General features: G+C 43.2%; 1 protein-coding gene across 2 annotated transcripts; it reads left to right on the top strand.

Annotated features, from left to right (window-relative positions):
• Positions 1-1,119: 1,119 nt before the first annotated feature.
• On the top strand, positions 1,120-20,122 carry Cd83 (CD83 molecule). Of its 2 annotated transcripts, XM_020184827.2 has the most exons (5): positions 1,123-1,328; positions 1,431-1,546; positions 14,003-14,234; positions 17,026-17,132; positions 18,571-20,122. In XM_020184827.2, exons 1-5 carry the CDS (start codon positions 1,292-1,294, stop codon positions 18,697-18,699), a joined length of 621 nt encoding a protein of 206 aa, XP_020040416.2. In that variant the 5' UTR covers positions 1,123-1,291; the 3' UTR covers positions 18,700-20,122. The 2 variants fall into 2 exon arrangements, with proteins under 2 accessions (XP_073938978.1, XP_020040416.2); XM_074082877.1 differs by lacking the exon at positions 18,571-20,122 and having other exon boundaries at positions 1,120-1,328; positions 14,003-14,227; positions 17,026-17,112.
• The last annotated feature ends 662 nt before the right edge of the window (positions 20,123-20,784 follow it).

The following is a 20,784-nucleotide window of genomic DNA, read 5'->3' as shown; positions in this document are numbered from 1 at the left end:
GCCTCACTCTTGCTATGTAGGTGCTCCACCACTTGAACCACTTGAACCTCTTGTATGAACAAAGGTAACAGTTGTGTTGGCAGGAGTGGTGGGAGATTGGCATGCTCATAAGTTGCAGATGGGAATACAGGTCCAAGACAGTGCCTTGGAGGTAACTATGGCAATACCTAACAAAATTGGAAATTCCTTCTTAGCCTAGCACAATGGCCTCCAGGCATTTATTCCATCTAACAGACAATCTAAAAGCAAAGGTTTATCTACACTAAGGCACATCATAGGAGTCACTGCTTTTTGTAATATTAATAACCAAAGATGCAACGTGAATGCCCAAGGCAATCTAATTGCTTTTAATTTGTGGCTCTAGTGGGCAATGGATTATTACACAGCCACCTAAAAGATGCTGCTGAAATTTTTAATGTTGTGGAACCGTTTGCAAAATATTAAACTAAAATAGTACAAATAGGGTACAAATACTAGGAAGAATAAATCATTAAAAATACCTACCAATGCACTGAAGCCAATATGCCAAAATATTAATGAAAAGGTTTCTGAATGGATTACAGGTGACCTGATCATCATTCTTTGTCCTTTTCAAATAAACTTTTTGTGCATGTATGTGTGCGTGTATAGTTATTATTTTAGGAGGGGGAGTTCTCTTTTGCTGAAATAATTTAAACAGCGTGGAGAAGCCCCTCTCCTCCAGGGAAGGCAGGAGCCCAGGACCAGTCTCATGCCATTCCTACGGAAATCAATCTAACAAGTCTTTGCTTATCAGAGAATCTGGAGAAGAGTGAGGGCTTAGGTTCGCCACTGACGTCACCGCGGACAGGCTCTGCTGTGGGGGAGGCAGCCCACCCTCTCTCAATCTGGTTTCGTCTCTGTAAAATGGGCACAACCCACTTTATGGCTTGGTTCCCGGCTTCGTTTTGAGGGTGAACGGGCCGCTGTCATGCGTGTGATCGCGGTTTGCAAAGCCCCAAGCGCGGGCCGTTACGCGGAGCTTGTTGTCGCCGCTGCTCAGCCGCCGCCGCAGCGACGCTAACTTGGGGCGCCCGGCCGGGGCGCGCGCGGGGGGCGGGGACGCGCGCGTGGGGGCGGGGGCGCCGGGGGCGGGGACGGGGGCGCCCGGGCTGCCGCGGGACAGAGAAGGCGCGCCCGCTTCCGCAGCCGGCGGGGATTCCCCGGGGCCGGCGCACGGGGAAGTCCCCGAGCCCGCGGGGTACAAGAGGGTGGCGCGGCGCGAGCGCGCCAGAGGCCGGCAGCCCCGAGGCGGCGGCGCAGCACTCCAGCCATGTCGCGCGGCCTCCAGCTCCTGCTCCTGAACTGCGGTAGGGCCCGCGGTCGCCTGTCCCCCAGCCTGTCCCCCCGCATGGCCGCGGCACCCCCTTAGGTCGCCGGCTCACGGCGCACTCTCTCCCTTTCTCTTGCAGCCTGCATCCTGGCGCTCGCGACGCAGGACGTGAAGGTGGCTTGTTCCCAGACTGTGGACCTGCCCTGCACCGCCCCCCGGGACCCTCAGGTCTCTTACACTGTCTCCTGGGCCAAGGTAAGCTCGGCGATGCCGCTGGCCGGGGTTTGCGAGGCCTTGTCGGAGCAGCAGCACCAGCTAGCTCCCTGAGGCTGGCGACCCAGTGTGGCCCGGAGTCTGGGTGCGGTACCAGCCGTTCTGACACACCTCTCCCATCCGCGCCCCACCCGAATCCAGCTGTTTGTTCCCGCTAGACCTCAAAGGTGGCTTGGGATGAATGACCCCAATATGACGTTTTGGAAGGGCAGACAGCTCTGGGTTGGATTAATTCGGGAGGCCACCTGTGGTGGTAGCCAGGAGGCCAGGATGAAAGCAACAAGGGCCTGTTTTTTGGGCAGTGGAGGGGTGGACTGTCCTCAGACTTCTGTTTTTTTGTGTCTTTTGACCGTGATGCCCACAGAACATGAGAGAGGGAGGGGGCAATTTGAGGGGAAGGACGAGGACATCCTTAAGGTGATTTAGGATGGCTCACACATAGGAGGCATTTATCAGTAGTCCTCCCCTTTCTGGCATGTTCTCAGTCTCTTCCCTCACCCCGGCTTCTTCCTCTGTCCAGCCGGGAGGGCATCCTTATGGGAAGGGGAGAGGAGGATGGTGGGGCGGGGGGGTTGTTCATGAGCTAGAGGCCTGAGCATGCGTAATAACTTGTCGCTGTCTCTACAGTGGGAGAACTGAGATGCAGAAGGCTTGTTTTAAGGTTACATTTTCTACTAGAACAGTCTAAGATTCTAAGATTTAAAATGCTGGCCATTTTAAAGCCCAGCAGAAGGTTTGATAGTAGCGGTCCTCTGCTCTCCTTCTTTACTGGTGGTTACTGTCACAGGACAAATCCATTTTAAGTCAAATGAATGTGATAGCCCACTCTGAGGCTCTCCCTGATTTGTTGTCTTATCTTGGAGGAAATTTCTAGACGTTTGTAGCTTTCTACAAAATGCGAGGCTTTCTTCTGTCCACCGTCAAAGATCCTATACAAACCTGCACGTGCCTGGTCATTTTACAGGGCAAAGCGGCATAGGAGTCATCGTGTGTATGAGTGTGTGTGTGTGTGTGTGTGTGTGTGTGTGTGTGTGTATGTTTGCTCTCTTAACTGGATTGTCAGCATTCTGGCAGACACCAGTGCTTGCCCTGTTAATTGCAAAGGTGCTTGATGAGCCCCAGCTAGCGCCATGACTGATGAACAGTGGTGATGGTGCTGCCTTGGGGCTGAATAGTGTAGTGGGATGTTAGTATTTTGCTTCATTTCTACCTTATTTCACTGTGGACTCAGAGAAAACAATTCCAAAATTGCTCACATAGTCAAAACAATAGCACTTAAAAATACTATAAAGCCAATATTTGAGTAATCACTGTATGTCAGGCTCTGAAATAAATAATTGCATACATTATCCATTTCTGCCTTTCCGGTGCTGGACTTAGGCGATCAGTATTATTACTGTTCCTGCTTTACAGGTAAGAAACAGCCCAGGGGAGGGAAATCACCTGCTCAGTGTTACACAGCTGGCCAAATAGTGGAGGCGGCCTTTCAACTAAGTAGTCTGATTCCAGCTCTTGGGTTGTTAGAAGTCAACCCTGACAGCTCTGTTTTCTACCTTAATTACTTAAGGTAGAGAAAATAAAAGTGTCCCTGGGCAAACCAAGCATACACTTAGTTATCTCAAAGGAGAAAGAAAACATGAAACCACTATCCCTTCCAGAGAGTAATTAAAAGAAGAAAACATTATTAATATCCCCAGGGGAGTAATTAAAAAGTCCTCATGAAACAAGTAGATGAAATTTCAGACTATAAAGTTCAAACAGTTGTCAAGTTAAATCTTCTTGCACAGGGTCGTTTGGAATGGTTCAGTAAACCATAGCAATTAACCTTTGACTTCTCCTTGGATGTCAGCCGATGATGTAACTCTATAATGTATGTTCTTGTGTTTTGGACACAGTTCTTGCAGGATTTGCCCTGAAGGTCTCTCCAAATTCTGTCCCAAAGAAAAGCAGCTTTTAGGCATTCTCTTTTTTTTTTTCTTGTTGGTCCATGAGATTGGTAGATAGATCTGTGTTGTGTCAATCAACTAACCAGATACCTTGATATTGACGTGTATCATTTTTTCCCAGTACTTTTTAACAAGTCTCAGCATAGTCTGTAAATAATTGTTACTTTCCAGCCCAATAATTATACTTCTTCATTAATCATACAACAAAATGGGTAGAATATTCTGGAAATAAGGTCAATGAATGTATTTCATTGCTCAGATTAAGCATTGTGTCATTTTTCCCACAGTTTCTTATAGAGTGTTCAGTGAAGTGGAGAGGAAGTCATGTAGTGGGGAATTTAACCCTGACACCAAGTTCGTCTCATCGCCATTCATGTCACTGTCCTGCCTTTGTAAAGCGTATTTCTCCTACACAGGAGCAGACTGTGTGCCTGACAAATGAAGTGGAGTCCCTCGGACTGGGGTTTCACGTCTGCCATATAGAGTCCTGTTCTTGCAGGCCTTCTCTACACCCCAATGATGGTTGTAATGACTCACGACTTAAAATTCCATTTACCATCTCATCCCCAGGCACCACAGAGCATCCTGACATTGTCTAATTGGCACTGATGACTTGTGATTAGCAAAGAGCCCATCCAAACCATATTTTCTTTCAATCATTTGCCTTTTACCCAGAACTCCAAGCAGATGGCATCCAGTTAGTGTTTGTAATATTACAAACACTAATGAGCTGGGGAGGAACAGTGTCCACTTTATTTTCTCTGTTTCAAAGATGCAGTGGGGGAGGAGGGAACCCATATAGACATGCACAGGGTGTCAAAGGCAAGGCAAAAGTGAATGGCATTAGCCCAATGTCTGTTAGCCCAGCTCTTCCTTGCTCCTACCTGGATCCACAAAGGGTCCTCTTATCCCTTCCTCTCTTGGACTTTTTTAGCAGGATGGATGATTGAGAAATAGAAAAATTAATAAATTATATCCTTTGGGATCATAGTACAGTTTAATTCAAAGTTGTAATCAATTATGTTTTTGGGAGAGGTCTTTTGGGAAATAGACTTTCATCCATCACACTTCTTCCACTGATTGTGACTTTTATTTAAATTCTGGTAGAAGAGGGCATAGCACTGTGTCATGCCTGTCAGTAGTAAGACCATGCAAAATGCCTGTGCTTCATGTGGAGTGCCGCTGTCCACACTCTCTTTAATGAAATTTCACCTGACTTGGAGAGAGAAAACATCTCTGGATGGGCTGCTTTGAGCATGGTTGATATCCTCCAGTAGTAATAATGATGAGTGGTCTCTTATCTAACAGATGCAGAGCCATCTTGTAATGTGCTAGGATACCTGACAACCTATGGTGATGCAAAGTGAAAGAGGATATCTAGTGTCATCTCTGGGTGATGGTGCGGGGGTGAGGACAGCCAGGCGTCATAAGACTAGTGCCTTATTTAAATGATTTCCAAAGGAAGGGAGAAAGAGGAAGTAAGAGTAGTTTCAGAGAACAGATCAGATTTGACCTTTATAATAGTTAGAAAAGCCCCAGCTGTGGTAGATCGTGGACTATCCCGTGGAGTGTTCTGTTTCTGACATTGATGCTAGGGAACTATTGTAGAGAAGGTTAATGGCTTTCACAAGGTTACTTAAAACATTTCAAGGACAGAATCCGTGTCAATCTCACTTGTCCTTGACTCATTATGAAGTTGTCTTCCCTGTATGTTGATCAACTCCTCTTGAATGGAATTATATTTTCTGTCTCTACCATCTTGCATGACAATGAGCTTCAAGGTGAGGGCCCTGAGGAAAGCACAGTGCTTAGGAAAGGAGGGACTAAATAGAGCTGATACAAGCTGTACAGCCACAGACCCTGATGAACCCATTGCCACTTTCTTGATTCTAGAATGCCATCTGTTGAAGATGGATTTAAGAATATGTTTTTAGGAGAAAAGGAAAACATTTCTACATTAAATATAGAAGAACTGAAAAACTGAAATGTGAAAACAATGTATGATAATTAAAAAAAATCAGATTGTCCTCATTGATACCTATCTTCCTTGGCCTGGTGGAATCACTTTTAGGTTGAACTATGAAAGATGTAAAGTTGGTTTTTAGATGTCTCTGTTTGTCTACACTTTTATTGTTTAGTAAATCTTTGTAAGTCCCAAATGTGTACCAAGTACTTCCAAACTGACACAGAACGTTTGGCAGAGGACCATTGTAAGAAAAGGCATAGATATGAAATACACACAGCTTTTTGGGGACCTGTGGGGTAACTAGGATCTAGAAGGGACAATGATACAGCAGATGACTGAAAGATAATGTTAGAAGTAGGCTAGGGATAGATTGTGAAGGACCATGCATGTCAAACTGTAATGACTTGAGTGTTACCCTTGTGGAAGTCAGGAGCCATTGGAAGATTTTAAGCAAAGAGACTGCTGTAATGCAAGTTATTTCTAAAGAAAAGCACAGTTCTCATGGTGAGGGATAGAATGTAATTCATCCCAGAGCAGTCTTGGGGAAGCCTTCATTCTTTCACTACAGTGAAATTCCCATCAGGTTAACTCAATGAAGACTTGAACACATGCTTGGAATTTTCCTTACTTTTTTGGATTTTCTTGGTTACTCGTCTTGTCCCTGTGATTCTACAGAGGAACAGATAAGGCAGCATGAAGCTGTCTAAGAGCTGGTGGAAGAACTCTCAGATGACAGTGGTAGACCACAGAGGTTTTTGGACTTTTCAGCTTGAAAAGGATAAGAAGGAAATGTTAAATAAACAAACAGAAAACCAAAATCCCCATGTGTTTTCCATGAATACAGGGGGAACCTTAATCACATGAGGACTTGGTTGTCTTAGTTAAGCTCTTTGGTATGTCACTACATGAAAAAGGGGAAGTTTGGAGGAGGTCTCTGTGACGTAGAGGAAGGTTTTATGCAGAGCAGGACTGAACACAGATTCATTACCTAAAAAATGGTTCTTCTGTTTCCATGATCTATTCTGGGCTACTTCTACAATAATTCTAAATTTCCCACCAATAGTCCTGAACTCAAACCAGAGGTGGGCCAAAGCATATCCCTAAGACTCCTTCACACCCCTAAACATGCTTTTGGATTTTTGTTTGTTTTGTTTTGAGTAAAACTGCATTGGAATTTGGGTAAAATTCCAATGTGTGCCATGTGTAACTAGTTTGTACTTGGGAGCCCAAGGCTTGTTAATATCACTTGACCTTTTTTTGGAGCATCAACTAGTCTGCTGAGTGTTCTTGTTCTAGTTCTTCAAAGAGAGAATAGATTCCAGAAGAGCTGATGGCTCTTCAGCAGAATTATGGGATCAGATAGGGAAAACCTTTGGGGAAAGAAGGATGCTAGTTGACATAAACAATTCATAATCACCTTGGACCAGACTTTCTGGGTCAGTTCTGGAGAACAAAGTTTCAGTATCTGATCAGGACCTGAGGTCTCATTCCATGAGGAGTGTGTGGCAGATGACCTCAAAGGACCAAGCAGGATTGATGAAGAGGCTGAAGCCACACAGAGAAGCACAGTAACCCACCCCCCCCCCCGCCTGGTGCCACATTTATTTATGTGGTGGTTCAGGGTCTGTACTTTTTTGGCTACAAGGATTGGAAATCTAATCCTACCTTAAATAAAAGGAATTTAGATACACACACATATGAATGGGGAAAAAAAACCCCAAAAAATCAAGATATGGTTTAGTTATGGCTAGTGTTGTGGGTTGAATTGTGTCCCCACAATTCAATTTCACAATGAAAAGACATGCTAAGTTCCTGGTAGCTGCGACTGTGACTTTATTTGGAAATAACGTCTTTGCAGATGAGGTCATATCTGACTAGGGTGGGTCCTGATTCACTACGCCTGACGTCATTATAAAAAGAGAAAACAGACACAAACCCAGACAAACTGGGATAACAGGGATACCATGAGAATATGAAGACAGAGATTGGAATGATTACATCTTCAGCCAAGGGATGCCAAGGATCACTGGCAGCCCTAGAAGGAGAAAGAAATGCACACAACGGATTCTCCTCCAGGGCCTTTAGAAAGAACATAGCCTGTTGACATCTTGATCTTCAACTTCTGGCCTCCAGAAACATGCAAGAATAACTTTCTGTTGTTTTAAGCTACCTAGTTTGAAGTGCTTTGTCACCAGCAGCTCTAGAAAACAAATATGATTTGACTGAGAGGTTCTTGAATATCCCCAGGGCTTGGTGACTTTCCATCTCTCAACTCTTCCTTTATATTAGTTTTGTTCTTAGCCTCCACCCAGCAGGGAGATATTAGCTGGTAACTGCAGACTTGGGTGTCTTTCCAAAGACAAGTGTGAAGGAAAAGATTGTACCTTTCTTCTAATATATCTAGTTATTCTCAAGTGGCTTTGATTGGGTCCAGGACCCTTTAGAACCAACCGAGACAGTGGGATGTCAGGCCTGAGTTACATGTGTCTCTTGTAGAACCAAGTGTGACACTCTATAAAGGACCTGGCTCAGAGCTCCTGATGTCACCTCTTCCAGATCCAGGAGGCCCCAGAAGATGCTAATGGATAGTTGGTGTGAACAGTGAATGGTGCCTTCAAGTTGCAGTTCCAAAGGGCTGTTGTCATATTATTATGATGGTAAATTAGAAAATTAAGAACGTTATGGGTAGTTTGGAGCAATTGTGGGTGGAAAGAAAGCTTCCTAGAGCAGAGATGGGGATTTGTAGGGCAACTTCACCAGAGAGGAGACAGGAAGTATCAGCTGCAAGGAATGACAGAATGTGAATGGAGTGCAAAGCAGCCAATTGTGACAACAATTTCTGTTACCGACACTGTCAACTTTATGTCACTTTTGCATGTTTTCTCATTTGGTTCTTATAATAATCCCTTTCCAGACAAGGAAGTGAAACTCAGAAGTGAGGTGATTTACTGAAGATGACCCAGACAGGTAATGAAGAAGCTGGGACTTGACTTCAGGCCTTTTGATGGCAAGGCCAAGGCTCTTGTAATTTTCTCATTATTTCTAAAATTCACTTGGTTATTCAGAAAATACATTTTGAATATTTTCTATGTGTAAGAAACTATTTAGTATGAATGAAACCTTGGAGAAAGAGAGAAACAGAGGGGAGCAGGGAGGGAAGGAGGGAGGGGGGAGAGAGAGAGAGAGAGAGAGAGAGAGAGAGAGAGAGAGAGAGAGATTAAGTAGTATCTGCAGGACTTTCCATGTGATTGGTACTCTGCTGGGTGTCTGTACACACCTTCATTAATATCTTCACCAACTCTGTGAGACACAATCACCCCCAGGTCCCAATGCAACAGACTATTCTGGGAGTTGTGCAGCCAGTTGGCCAAGAGCAGAAAAGCCGTGGTAGGGCTGGGATTGGTTCCAGCTCTGTCCAACTCCAAAGCCTGTGCTCTTAATTAGACTGCCTCTGTGATACTCATAATTCTTGTTAACAGCCATAAATTCAACTCTGTCTGTTAGCCCCAGCAAATTTCAAAGTGGAAAATCATTTTTCTAATAAAACTACGCTTAGAAAAAAACCGATGTTAATGTTCATACATTCTACCCTCATTATGACATCAACCTCCCAGCCAAACTATTTTGCACGTTATAAAAGCCGTTTTTATGATGAATGGGGATTATATTGGCACTTTAATTGAGTTAGAAACCAAGGTACATGAATGTTAGTGCACAAGAGATGCAATAAAGAAAAAAGCTGTTCCAATGTGCTTGGAATATATCAGATTAATTTAATGCAACCTTTAAATACTTAAATACTTAAAGACCTTTAAATGTGTTTTGTCCAATTGTTAAGTGAAATGTTTATATGCCTATGTACATACACACATCTTTTCCTCTCAAAAGAAATCTCGTCCTTTTCTTTTGTTAAGCTTATATCACATTTTTAGCAGATCTAATGTATCTGCTAAAATGTAGCTGGATTTCGAGTTTGTGATCAAAACCTTTGCTATAGGAATGGAACCATTGCCCTCTTACATTTGAATATGGTAATCTATGAGGTTGGCATGTATTTGTGTAAAATTATATAAGCTTTTTTTTTTTAAAAGCACTGGCTACAATAGTTTTTGATTGAAATGTTGGCTCAAGTCCAGCCATATTTATTCATTCAATTTCTTTTGTTCTAGTTCAAATTTGTTCATCATTTAAAAAAATCTGTTTAATTCATGTGCCTTTAAAATTAGTACTTGTGTTTGCTTGATGTAGTATTCAGTGAATTAAAGAGAGTTTGTTTTAATTTAGGGCTTGTGGTTTTCTTAAGGTCAAATCTTTATTTCAGAGAAAGAATATGGTATTTAAGTTATTTAGTCAAATTGGAGGTCTTGAGACAAGTCAGAGTCCCTAGGCTTTCTGAAAATGAGATATCCTCTATTTTACTCTTTTCTGATTCAGTCAGAAAACAGAGTTATCAGCATGGAAGTTAATGCACAAAGTGTAGATTTTTAAAACATTATTGGGATGTGTGTCTTGAGGAATTAATTTGCCCAAATTGTGTTGTGCTTCGGCACATTGTACTCCAATATTAGCGTCGTGAAGTGTGCATTAAATAGTTCCCATCAATTATGCTAGGCTGTGAATGAATCTGAGGGTTCCCTTTGTTATAAATTACTATTTCCTAGAATGCTTTTGCAGTGAAGCAATGAAACACTTTTAGACTTGGAATGTTTAAAAAGCCATTCTTGCCAGTGGTTGATTTTGAGCCAGTTCCAATGCTTATAGAACTCATAAAACAAAGCAAAGTTGAGAACTGCCCATTTGCTGCTTTCGCACTCCCCTTCCTCTGAACCTTCTCCTTCAGATCTTGGTGCTGTTTCTGCCACAGCTGACTCACATGACACATATCTATTGAGAACCATGTGAACGTTTGCATAACAAGTTCCTTGGTACCTATTGCTAGTGCCCTACCCCACTTTCAGCAGGAAACATTAACATAAAAACCATTTCTTCTGCAGCAGTGAACACATCCCAGATTACTCAGGTGGAGTCACATGAGATAGTGTATTTTAAAGTGGCAAAAGGAAGGGGAATAGACCTTGCAAATACCTAGAACTTGAAACTAGAGGAAGGGTTATGAAATATTTGCAGGTGTATTATGTGCTTTTGCAGAAGGTCCTCTTTGCTACATAGCAGTCCCCTCTTATTCATGATTTTACTTTCTTCCATTCTTGTTACTCATGATCAACCTGAGTCTGGAAATATTACATGGAAAATTCCACAAATAAAAGATTTGCAAGTTTCGATTGCTTGCCATGGTGAATAGCTTGATGAAACCTCACGTTTTGTCTTGCCTACAATGTGAATCGTCCCTTGGTTCAGTGTATCCGCACTGTGTATGCTACCTGCCTAGTAGTCACATCATAGCTGCTTCAGATGGATTATCATGGCTTCAGAGTGGTTATGTCCAAGTATTCCATATTTTATTTAATAATGATCCTAAAGCACAAGACTAGTGATGCTGATAGTTCGGGTATGCCAAAGAGAAGCTGTAAAATGCTTCCTTCAAGTGGAAGGGTAAAATCCTTGACTTAATAAGAAAAAAATAAATCTTATACTGAAGTTGCTAAAATCTATGGCAAGAATGAATCTTTTATGCCTGAAATTGTGGAGAAGGGAATTGTTACGCCTGAGACTGTAAGTGTTATGTACACTGTGTGTGATAAGTGCTTAGATGAGAGATGTACAAGGTATTGATTGGTGGGTGGAAGACATGAATTAAAAATGTGTGCCTAAATTGGTCAATGGTGTGTATATGTAGGGAAAACATAGTACGTATAAGGTTCTTATACGTACTATAAGATTTCCACTGGGGGTCTCGGAATGCATCCGCCTTGGAGAGGAAGGGGCACTACTGCAGTTAGTTATAAAGCCAAGCGCGCCAGCCAAACATTTGGCAAGAGCTCTCAGGTATGCCATTAGCTCTCTGTGTCATTCAGAAGAGGTCTTTGGAAGATGACCCTGAGATATTTTGCAGTGATCTTGCTGATAGCTCTGATGAGTCAACAAATCAGAATTCTGAAGGAGGTTGCTTTCGTGTTCCTTGTTTAGCATTTCTCCCCAGTTCTTCTTCCTGTCCTTCTTATGGTTCCATACTGCCTTTAATTGTTGCCATTTAAAAATAACCAAAGGCTGGAAATTTGCCAGAGACCATGGACCGTCTCATAAACTTCCTTGTTGTATAACTGCCGAGTTTTAAAATGAATTCTCCTCTTCAGATAGGTGGAAGGCTACTGCCAGCTAGTTTTGTCTCCAACACTTCCTTGCTTCATCATTCCCAGCAGCTGCCTCCATAATGGGGCCATCCATAGACACCATCATTTATCATTTCCACCAGCCCCAGGGGGCTCTGCAAACTTTAATCTTGATTTTCTGATGGGCTATTCTGAGTTGAAGGAGAGGGGGCTGGATGGGCTAGAAGCTCTCAGGAGAAAAGCCGAGGTAGGTCATCCCGGCCGCATTTACATTTGGAGGTTAATTTAGAAAGAGAGTGGGATGGAGCATTGGCATAAGTCCTGCAGAGACTGAGATGAGTTAATTAGTCTAAACTGGCCATGCAGGGCAAGTGGCACCAATTGGCTGTGCACTGTTAGCCGGAACTTTGTCTGGTAGGAAGAAGTCCTCTGCTGGGCTGTGGAGCGAGGGCGGGGGTGGGGAGAGAATGGATAGTGTGTGATTTACTTGGGCTCGGAAAGGGAATATTGTGCTCACTTCAACGTGTTCTGGAATCAGTTGGATGCCTTTCGTTTCATGGAAGGATCTTCAGCCACCTCTCTGTTTTATTTTTGAACACCCAAAGGCCCCAGTCATTTGGCTTCCTTTTGTAGCTCTTGATTATTTAGGAAGGAACCTTTAGAAACCGAGGGACCATCCAGAAATGGGATTTATGTTCAGACTCTGCCTGAAAAAAGGAATTCTTCTCTGCCTCATGCTAGGAGTGAGCCAGAAATCTGCCAGCAGAGGTCTCTGTAGCCCACTCTACAGGAACTACTAACCACCAAAGGCTGAGGCCTGAGCTGGGGTGACCTTGTAGTGCTGGCCTTGGCTTCATAAATTAAGCTGAGAGAGAGGGAAAGGAGTTTAGAGAGTTTGTGTGTGTGTGTGTGTGTGTGTGTGTGTTCTTTTATAGGGTGTCCCCCAATCCCTTGGCTATGCATTTCCCTGCTGAGTCCTTTCTAGACATCAAAGAAGAGCTGCAGAATGCTCCCCACACAGGACATAGCCAATCTGTCTTTCTCTAAGGTGGCTCTTGGGTGATGTTACAATGCTGAGGACAGATAAGGGAGGCCACTTGACCCAGGGCTCCCTGCTGTTCTCAGCTCAGGTACTGCTAGGGAGGCCCATGTTGAAGGGCTACCATGAGCACTGAAAGCATCGATATGTTTTACTGTTGGTGCAAATCCATTTTAGAAACTTTAACACATTTCCGAGGAGGAGCAATTGGCGAGTTCATCAGGCAAATTAGAAATACAGCCACGCAAGAGAGAAGGGATGGTGAATGTGGTGTGTGCCACATCTCTGAAGAGTTAGATGCTGAAAACACCCCACCAGTTGAATCACAAAGATAGTTTCAGGGAGAGAAACCCAGCCAGATTAATTGCTTGGCTAAATTGGGCTGGCCTGTGGTGGGTAGAGAGAGGCAGACTGTTACTGCCCTTCCAAGGGTAATTTGATGTCATTACTGCATGGTCTGACCCATGAAACCTCCACGACTCTCTCTTCAGCAGAGAGAAAAGGCAGCATTTTCTGCAACATGGGTATATGCACATCATAGCCTTTGAAGAAGGGTGACTGTTGCCAGGAAGAACTGCTCATCTGCACCTCTGGTTTAAGATGAGTTGTCTTGTGATGATGTATAGTACTGGGGTTTGAACTCAGGCAGATAGTCTACCACCTGAGCACTCTACCACTCCACCAGACCTTTTTTGTGTTGGGTATTTTCAAGATAGGGTCTCGAAAACTGTTTGCCTAGGCTGGCTTCGAGCCTTGATCCTCCTGATCTCTGCCTTCTGAGTAGCTAGGATTATAGGCATGAGCCACTGGTACCCAGATGGCAATGATCGTAACAGACTTAAGAACTTTTCCAAATAAAAGGCTGGCAATCAAAGTTAAGAATCAGTCAGTGGATGAGCTGCTATCTGAAGGAAACTAGATCATTTAGTATAGAAATAACAGCACCTGGATTGAGTACAAAGTAATTCATATTCATCACCATAGTCAATAGTAACACTCTCTCCCTTCTATAGAGTGGAAGTTAGGATATGGTTTTAGAATTGCAAAATACAGGCCAGATCTTATTTCAAAGAAAATATAGCCTTCATAGATTCTCTCCTTCCCCAGAGTTCATACACAACAAAAAAGCACTGGATCTTGCTTTAGAAGCATGATTTTTGGATGTTTTTATGAAAACAAGTTGTAAAGCCTTGGTACAAGTTCAGAGCCTGCAGGGTTGACCAGTGAGTGTGATGCACTGTGGTTGCTTCTTCACAGCTCACGGAGGGTGGCGAGGAGAGACTGGAAGTCCCCCAGGAAGGCCTGCACCTCGGTGGGCTGCGCTATCATCACAAGGGGCAAAATGGCTCTTTTGAGGACCCCAGGAAAAACCACTATTCTCTGAAGATCCAAAACACTACCATCTGCAGCTCTGGGACATACAGGTGCACCTTGCAGGAGCTTGGAGGGCAGAGAAACTTCAGTGCCATGGTGACTTTGAAAGTGACAGGTGAGCTGACCTGCTGCTCTTGTTTTCTTCTTGAAGGATCGGTATGCACTTTCCCTAGGTCCTGAAATCAATCCATCCTCTCTTTCTCAGTCTCAGCCTCCAGCTTTGGATCACATCTGTGGCTGGCAGCTGAATTCCTCTGCAAGAACGTCATCACTTTTTCTTCAGACGGCTTAAATGATACATTGACTTTTGTCTAACACTTGTTACAGACTAAGGCTGGAAATGACAAACATGTTTTCCATGAACTCTTTTTTATAATTACATTTTTAACCTTTTCATTAGTATATAATAGTTGTACAGGGGGGTTCTGTACCCCAATTAGATTCTTCCTCACCATTATTCTCCCTCATCTCCCTCTCCCCTTTTTAAAATGACTTCATCAGGTTTCAGTGTTACATCTTAAAACACATATAGAAAGTACACCGACCATTTTCACCCTCCTTTACCCTCTTCATTTGCCCTCCCCCTCCCATTTATAACCTCCCCTAACATGACCCCTCCGCATAACATAACCTGTTTTACATTCCTGTCCTTCATTGTTCAAGGGGGGGTCTTGCCTTGGTATTTCACCTGTAAATACATCTATCATACTTTAATTAGTCAGACTTCCTCTATTACTCTTCCTTCCCTTTCCCCTACCCCATATTGTTCAACAGCTTTCAGTGCATTTCATTATGTAGACCATTGCCCCGGCCTTCGTGGGTATGCTGTGTGAGCCTAAGAGCAACGGGGGAATGAGAAATAAAACACACACAAACATACAGACATACAACATAAAACAGAAGAGCTGGGGACGGGAAGGCTGCACGTTCCTGATGGGAAACGTGAGCGCCTACCTGAGCCAGAGTGTTTATTTTATAGGTCAGTACAAGGAAAAGACTCAGGTAAAAATCAAGCTTTAACAATTGATGCAAGGTGAAAGGAATGAGGTTTGGTGGGCTAATTTTCCTAAGGCTAATGAAGCTTAATTACAGCACATCAGTTCTGGAACCATCAAGGCACTCAGGACACCTTATCTAAGGTACTGATTAATCTGGCATCAGCGAGTCTCCTAACAGTTCTGGTACTTTTATCTAGTTTTGCTGGTATGCGGACACAGCAGGTTGTATTCTTCAAGGAGATGTGAGAACAAAGGTCAAGCTAGGAAGTACTGGGAAAAATATGGTAGAAGAGGCTGTGCAAACTCCTACATGGAGAGGCTGTGCAAACTCCATTATTCCCAGTCCAGGGTCATGCCTGGTCACCAACAGACCATAAACTCTTGATTTTGTGCAATACCTAGTTTCTCCTTATCTGAAAGCCATCAGAGTCAAAATAATATTCTTTAGCTCAACATACATAATTCTGTTTAAAGGGGCAGTGTTTGCATTTTGCTCGCTGTTGTGTGTGTGTGACACATACATACCTTGCACCCTCCTTAATCTGCAGCCTTTTGCCCTGGTTTGTTTGTCTTCATGACACTTTTTGAACCTGACCTGCTATGTATGGATCAGTTTACTTCCGGCTCCCCCAAGAGAACACAGATCTTCTGTCTTGTTCTCTATTGTCTCATCCTACAGTAGGCCCTCAATGGATAAGAAATGAGAGCAGCCTTTCAGGGAAGAGCCAAGATGAGCAGACGTCCCGTGGGAAGCAGAGAGGAAATGAATTCCTCTTTTTTTCCTCTTTCAAGATAATGCTGTCTACAAATGAAGGGGTCACAGTGGAATACTTGACCCTTGCTCAATTGCTAGGTTTGCTGCTCATTAGCATGTGGCCTTGGACCCAGCACTGATCCCCACTAAGCCTCAATTCTCTCGTCTCTAAAATGGGAACAATAACTTCTACACTCGGGCTTGATGCTAATATTAAATCAGATATTGCATTAAAATGCTGAGCGCTATCCCTAGGGTAGACTGAATGCTCAATCAATGTTAGGGACTAATAGGATAGTGGCTTTTGATCTCTTTCATTGAATTATAAACCCCTAAGAGAATCCATCTCAGATCATTGGATGGAATTTCAAGTCTAATTCTAAATCCATAGGCCTCAGGGAGGAACTCCCTGGGAACAGCTGCTACCAACTGCTCTACCTGGGCCCTTAAGCAGAGCCGTTAGTAGCCTCACTGCAGCGCAAGGCAAACTTGCTTACCCGCGTAGCCATAGTCCGCTGGATTTGACACCTGAATAGAAAGAGGCTTTCCCTCCCTGGCTTTTCCTGGGTGGGCCCTTCCTCCTCCAAGTGCTGCAGCCACATCAAGGAGAGAGCTGTTTTTTGCCGCCTAAGTTGCCCAGTTTGGTGGGAGAGCTGTGGTTTTCCCAAAATGCATTGCTTTTTTTGGTCTGCTACCCCATTTCATAGTCCCCAAGTCTTCTTAACCTAAAGAAGTCAATGTAACTTATGTACTAACCAATGATGGTTCATCTGATGTCAAGACAAAAGCCAGGAAAGGCCTGGCATCTGACTTGGGAGCAGACAGGTGGCAGGAGAAGCTTGGGTGCCTGGCCCTGCCACCTGCCTGTCCTTAGCTTTTCTGAGCTCAGCTGCTTTATTGGTAAAATAGAACTTCTCAGATCTGCTCTGAAAGTTCAGGAGACGCCATGTACATATCGGTGGCACTCAGCCAGCACAGAGTCACAGTGAACACTCACTGCTGTTACTTTAACCATGACTGTGGTTCTTCCTGGACAGAGGTGAGGATGGGTGTGGGGACTTCCTAGAGGAATTAGGAATGAAACATTCTCAGGTTTTCATCACAGTAGAAAATTTCTGTTAAATGGCTTCATACATTTCTCTCTTTTTTAAAAGGATGCCCCCAGGGACCTAAAGAAACAACTTTTAAGAAGTATAGAGCTGAGATTGTACTGCTCTCCTCTCTGGTCATTTTCTACTTAACACTCATCATTTTCACTTGTGTAAGTATCTGTTTAAAACATTTATTACTATGAAAAAGCCACCGGGGGCCACCAATCCCAATACATATTGTATTTTGTATATGTATTACCATTAGTAATGGGAAGGGAGATGATGCTGTGAAGCCTGGACTCACTGAGGCCCCCTGTACTGAGAAATCATGAGAGGAAGCTTTCTACAGCCTCCCCAGCTCGCTTTCAATCGTGGCTACACCTGGAGCTTTGTGACAAGAAAATGGGATCAGACCAGTGAAGAGTGTTTGAGAAGTACCAAAAGATGCTCTTGAAGAGCCAAAGGCCTTGGAGTCTCAGTGTCTAGCTTGAAGCTCCCCCAATCCTCTCTGTATGGCTGTGCACCTGGGCTGACCATGGTCATGGCAGAATAGGGTAGTTGAAGCTCTGACCCACTAGGAAGGTATCTTCATTATATGTCTTAGTACCACCAGGGAGAGCTGGCTCCCCAGCTCCACAGGGACCAGAATAGACTCACCCAGGATCTAATTTAGGACCAGCTCTTGTCACACACTGTGACCTGTATTCACTCACTTGCCTCTTTGGCTATGGACTATCCCTCTGATTGCTATTTTAGACATAGATTAACAGACTCATAAATCTGTACAATTACTACATGTAGCTCAAAAAGCTTATTAAAAAGCAAAATAAATATCAGAGCAAGATGAAATATAGTCTTTTACAATCAGACCAAGATGAGAAATTATACCTTTACAATACCCATGACTTTTCTGGATGTTTTCAAGTTCTCAAAGAATGACCTATGTCAATTAATCTGAAAAGAATTCTTAAAGTAATTTTTTTCCTTTCCTTTTTTTTGGGGGGGCTCAAACCCAGGACCTCATCCATGTCAGGCAAGTTCTTTAAATAAAGCCTTGCTTTTAAATAAATGGTGGAGCAATCTTAAATAAATTCCTTGCTTTATTTATTTTATTTTATAAGATTTTAAAATAAAAAACCCAGATATAAGCAAAGAAAAGGCTCCTGTGGGCACCTCCTGAATACAAAGCACTGCCAAAACTCTAGAGGCTATAAAAAGGTGTTAAGACATTATTCCTGCTCTCATAGAGCTTACAGTTTTGTTATTAGGGTTAGTTGCATGTAAGAAGATAATTAAAATTACAAGACAGTAAATTTAAAAAAACAGAAATTTAAAAACTTTAGTTTCTTGTTGGCAAATGCCTGCTTCCATGGGCACTGCCTTTCCACACAGATCTCTAATAGTAGAGGCTTGTGACTACTGAAGTTTGTAAGTAGTGAATCTCCTGGCCCAAATTTGTAGTGAATGAGGTGACAGGTATAAGAAGGGCTTCCAGAATGAGATGCCCAGAGAGTTCTTAGAGAATGGCAGTCAAGTGAGGGTTGACAACTGCTGCATCGTCGCAATCATTCACTTCTCAATTTGTCTCTTTTATTTTACTTTTTTCAGAAATTTGCACGACTACAGAGTATTTTCCCAGATTTTTCTAAACCTGGCGCAGAACAAGCTTTTCTTCCAGTCACTTCCCCAAATAAACATTTGGGGCCAGTGACTCTTCCCAAGATAGAAACGGTGTGAGCAGGATTTCTGCTGTATTTTGCTAAAGTCGAGGGGCTCAGTGGTGCCCGGATACCACCCTGAACAGCAGCCCCACACTGAAGATGACATCTTCCTGTGACATCCTCATTCAGCTGAAAACACTTGAGAGTGGATCTTGCCCCGGTTTCTGCCAGCAGGGTCTGGAAAACCATTTCAGATCACATTGCATGGGGCCATCACTAACTCTTCATGGCTTCAGGCTTCGTACGTTATGCAGATATCTGGTCAACCTCCTGGACACTTTTTTTGTCATTAAAAGCTATGGGGAGATGAGTTGGAAGGGGGTTCTGGAAAATGTGGATGCCCAGAGCTGGACTTATGACAGACTCCTGAGGACAGCTGTCCTCTTCCACATCTTGAAAAAATCACTTTGAATTTGCTGTGTGTTGTTGCACTCACTCAGATGTCTGACATCTGGGAGAAATTGACAGGCCAAGCTGTGAGACAGTGGGAAATATTTAGCATATAATTTCCTGGTGTGAAGGCTGTGCTATTACTAGGGAGTATTATATGTACCTAGAAATAAAAGATCAACAAACTTCCCCAACAGGGCCTTTTCATCTGGGAAAGACATCCATTAACAAAAAAAAAAAAAAAAGCAATAAAGAAGAATGCTACATTTATTTTTGTATCTACATATACATGTCAATGAAGGATTTGTGTTTTTCTTCTTTTGAAATCAATGTGTAGTTAGATGGCATTGCTAACTGACAAAGCAACCTGAATATGGAGCAAAAAGTTAGAGAGTGAACCAAGACCTGCTGGAAAGAATGGGCCAACCATGCCATCTGGATTCTAGCCACAGTTGTCCCAGCCTAGCCCTAAGATCCTGGGCACATTTCTGTGGGCTGTATTTCTTAGTTGTAAACAAGAAAGCTATTATATGAATTGATTAAAATAATGTATGAAAATGATTTTAAAAAGCACGAAGCACCATACAAAGTCAAAACTCCTTTGGGTCATAACCCCTGCTATTATGCTGGGGTTCTGGGGATGAGAAGGTACCTTTCCCCTCTCATATTTCCCATTGTTCCAAACAAAGAAGGCTACAAGGAGGACATTTTCATAGTCTTCTGTATGAATTTCTTTGGGACAGTAAGGAGACCAGTTCAGTGTTCTGATGTTGAAGCACAGGCCAAAAGTTCTTCAACAGATGGATACTTGGGAGCCATTGGGCCACGGGCAGGAGGGAGCTCACAACAAATGTTGCACTGTTGTTCTGGCAGTTGTTAGGTTTCACTTAATAAACTTCGCCCCTTTCCCACTTGCTTTTCTTAGATTGTGTCTTCCTTGTAGTGTGTGCATGGCCCTCATTAATACTACAGAGTGAAAGAGATAACATGTTGACTTAGTGTTTTTGCCTCTTTGTCATCTCATTGTGTTATTAAAAATATGCATGTGACTAGGGAGTGTTTTTGTTTTTAATATTCAAAACAACTCATAAGACTTTGGGATGAGTGTTGGAGAACCAGAATCCAAGATGAAATTGCAGATGAAGGATTGGCCGAGTCTATCCTTCCTCTGGGAAGGAGGTACACATGGTGGATTGGCCTCTGTAAGACAGCACCCTTCCTTCCAAAGAGTCTCTCTGACCAGTCCTGGAGCTGTGTTACCACACAACTAGTACACATCAGCTTTCCACAGATGGAAAGAAGGGGGGTATATGCTTCAGAAAGATGTGTAAATTCAGGGACTTTGAACCTGGGATTCATGAGGTTTTACTCTCATGTGATTTTAGCTCTTTTAACCCTCAAATGTTAACAGTCCTGCCCAGGAAGCATGAGGTCCCAAGTTCAAACCCAGTGTCAGCCAAAACAAAACAAAACAAATGTTAACAATCTGTACAAGTAATGGTGATAGAAAATCATCACAGGTGAATGGCTCTTTACAAAGATGAATGTGCATAAGAGGTCTCTAAAAGCTATGGATTCCTTTCAACGGAATCAATTCCATTCTCAAGAAGGGAACTTTACCAAAAGTGCTGGGAAGACCATTAGACACGGTAATGTAGAACCCTTGGTTAGGGGACTTGCCTCTCTAAGCCTCACTTGGCACATCTTTAGA

Source organism: Castor canadensis, chromosome 8, assembly GCF_047511655.1.
Source record: "Castor canadensis chromosome 8, mCasCan1.hap1v2, whole genome shotgun sequence".
NCBI lineage: Eukaryota > Metazoa > Chordata > Mammalia > Rodentia > Castoridae > Castor > Castor canadensis.
Note: the sequence above shows the minus strand (reverse complement) of the source record. Positions and strands in the feature narration are given on the sequence as shown.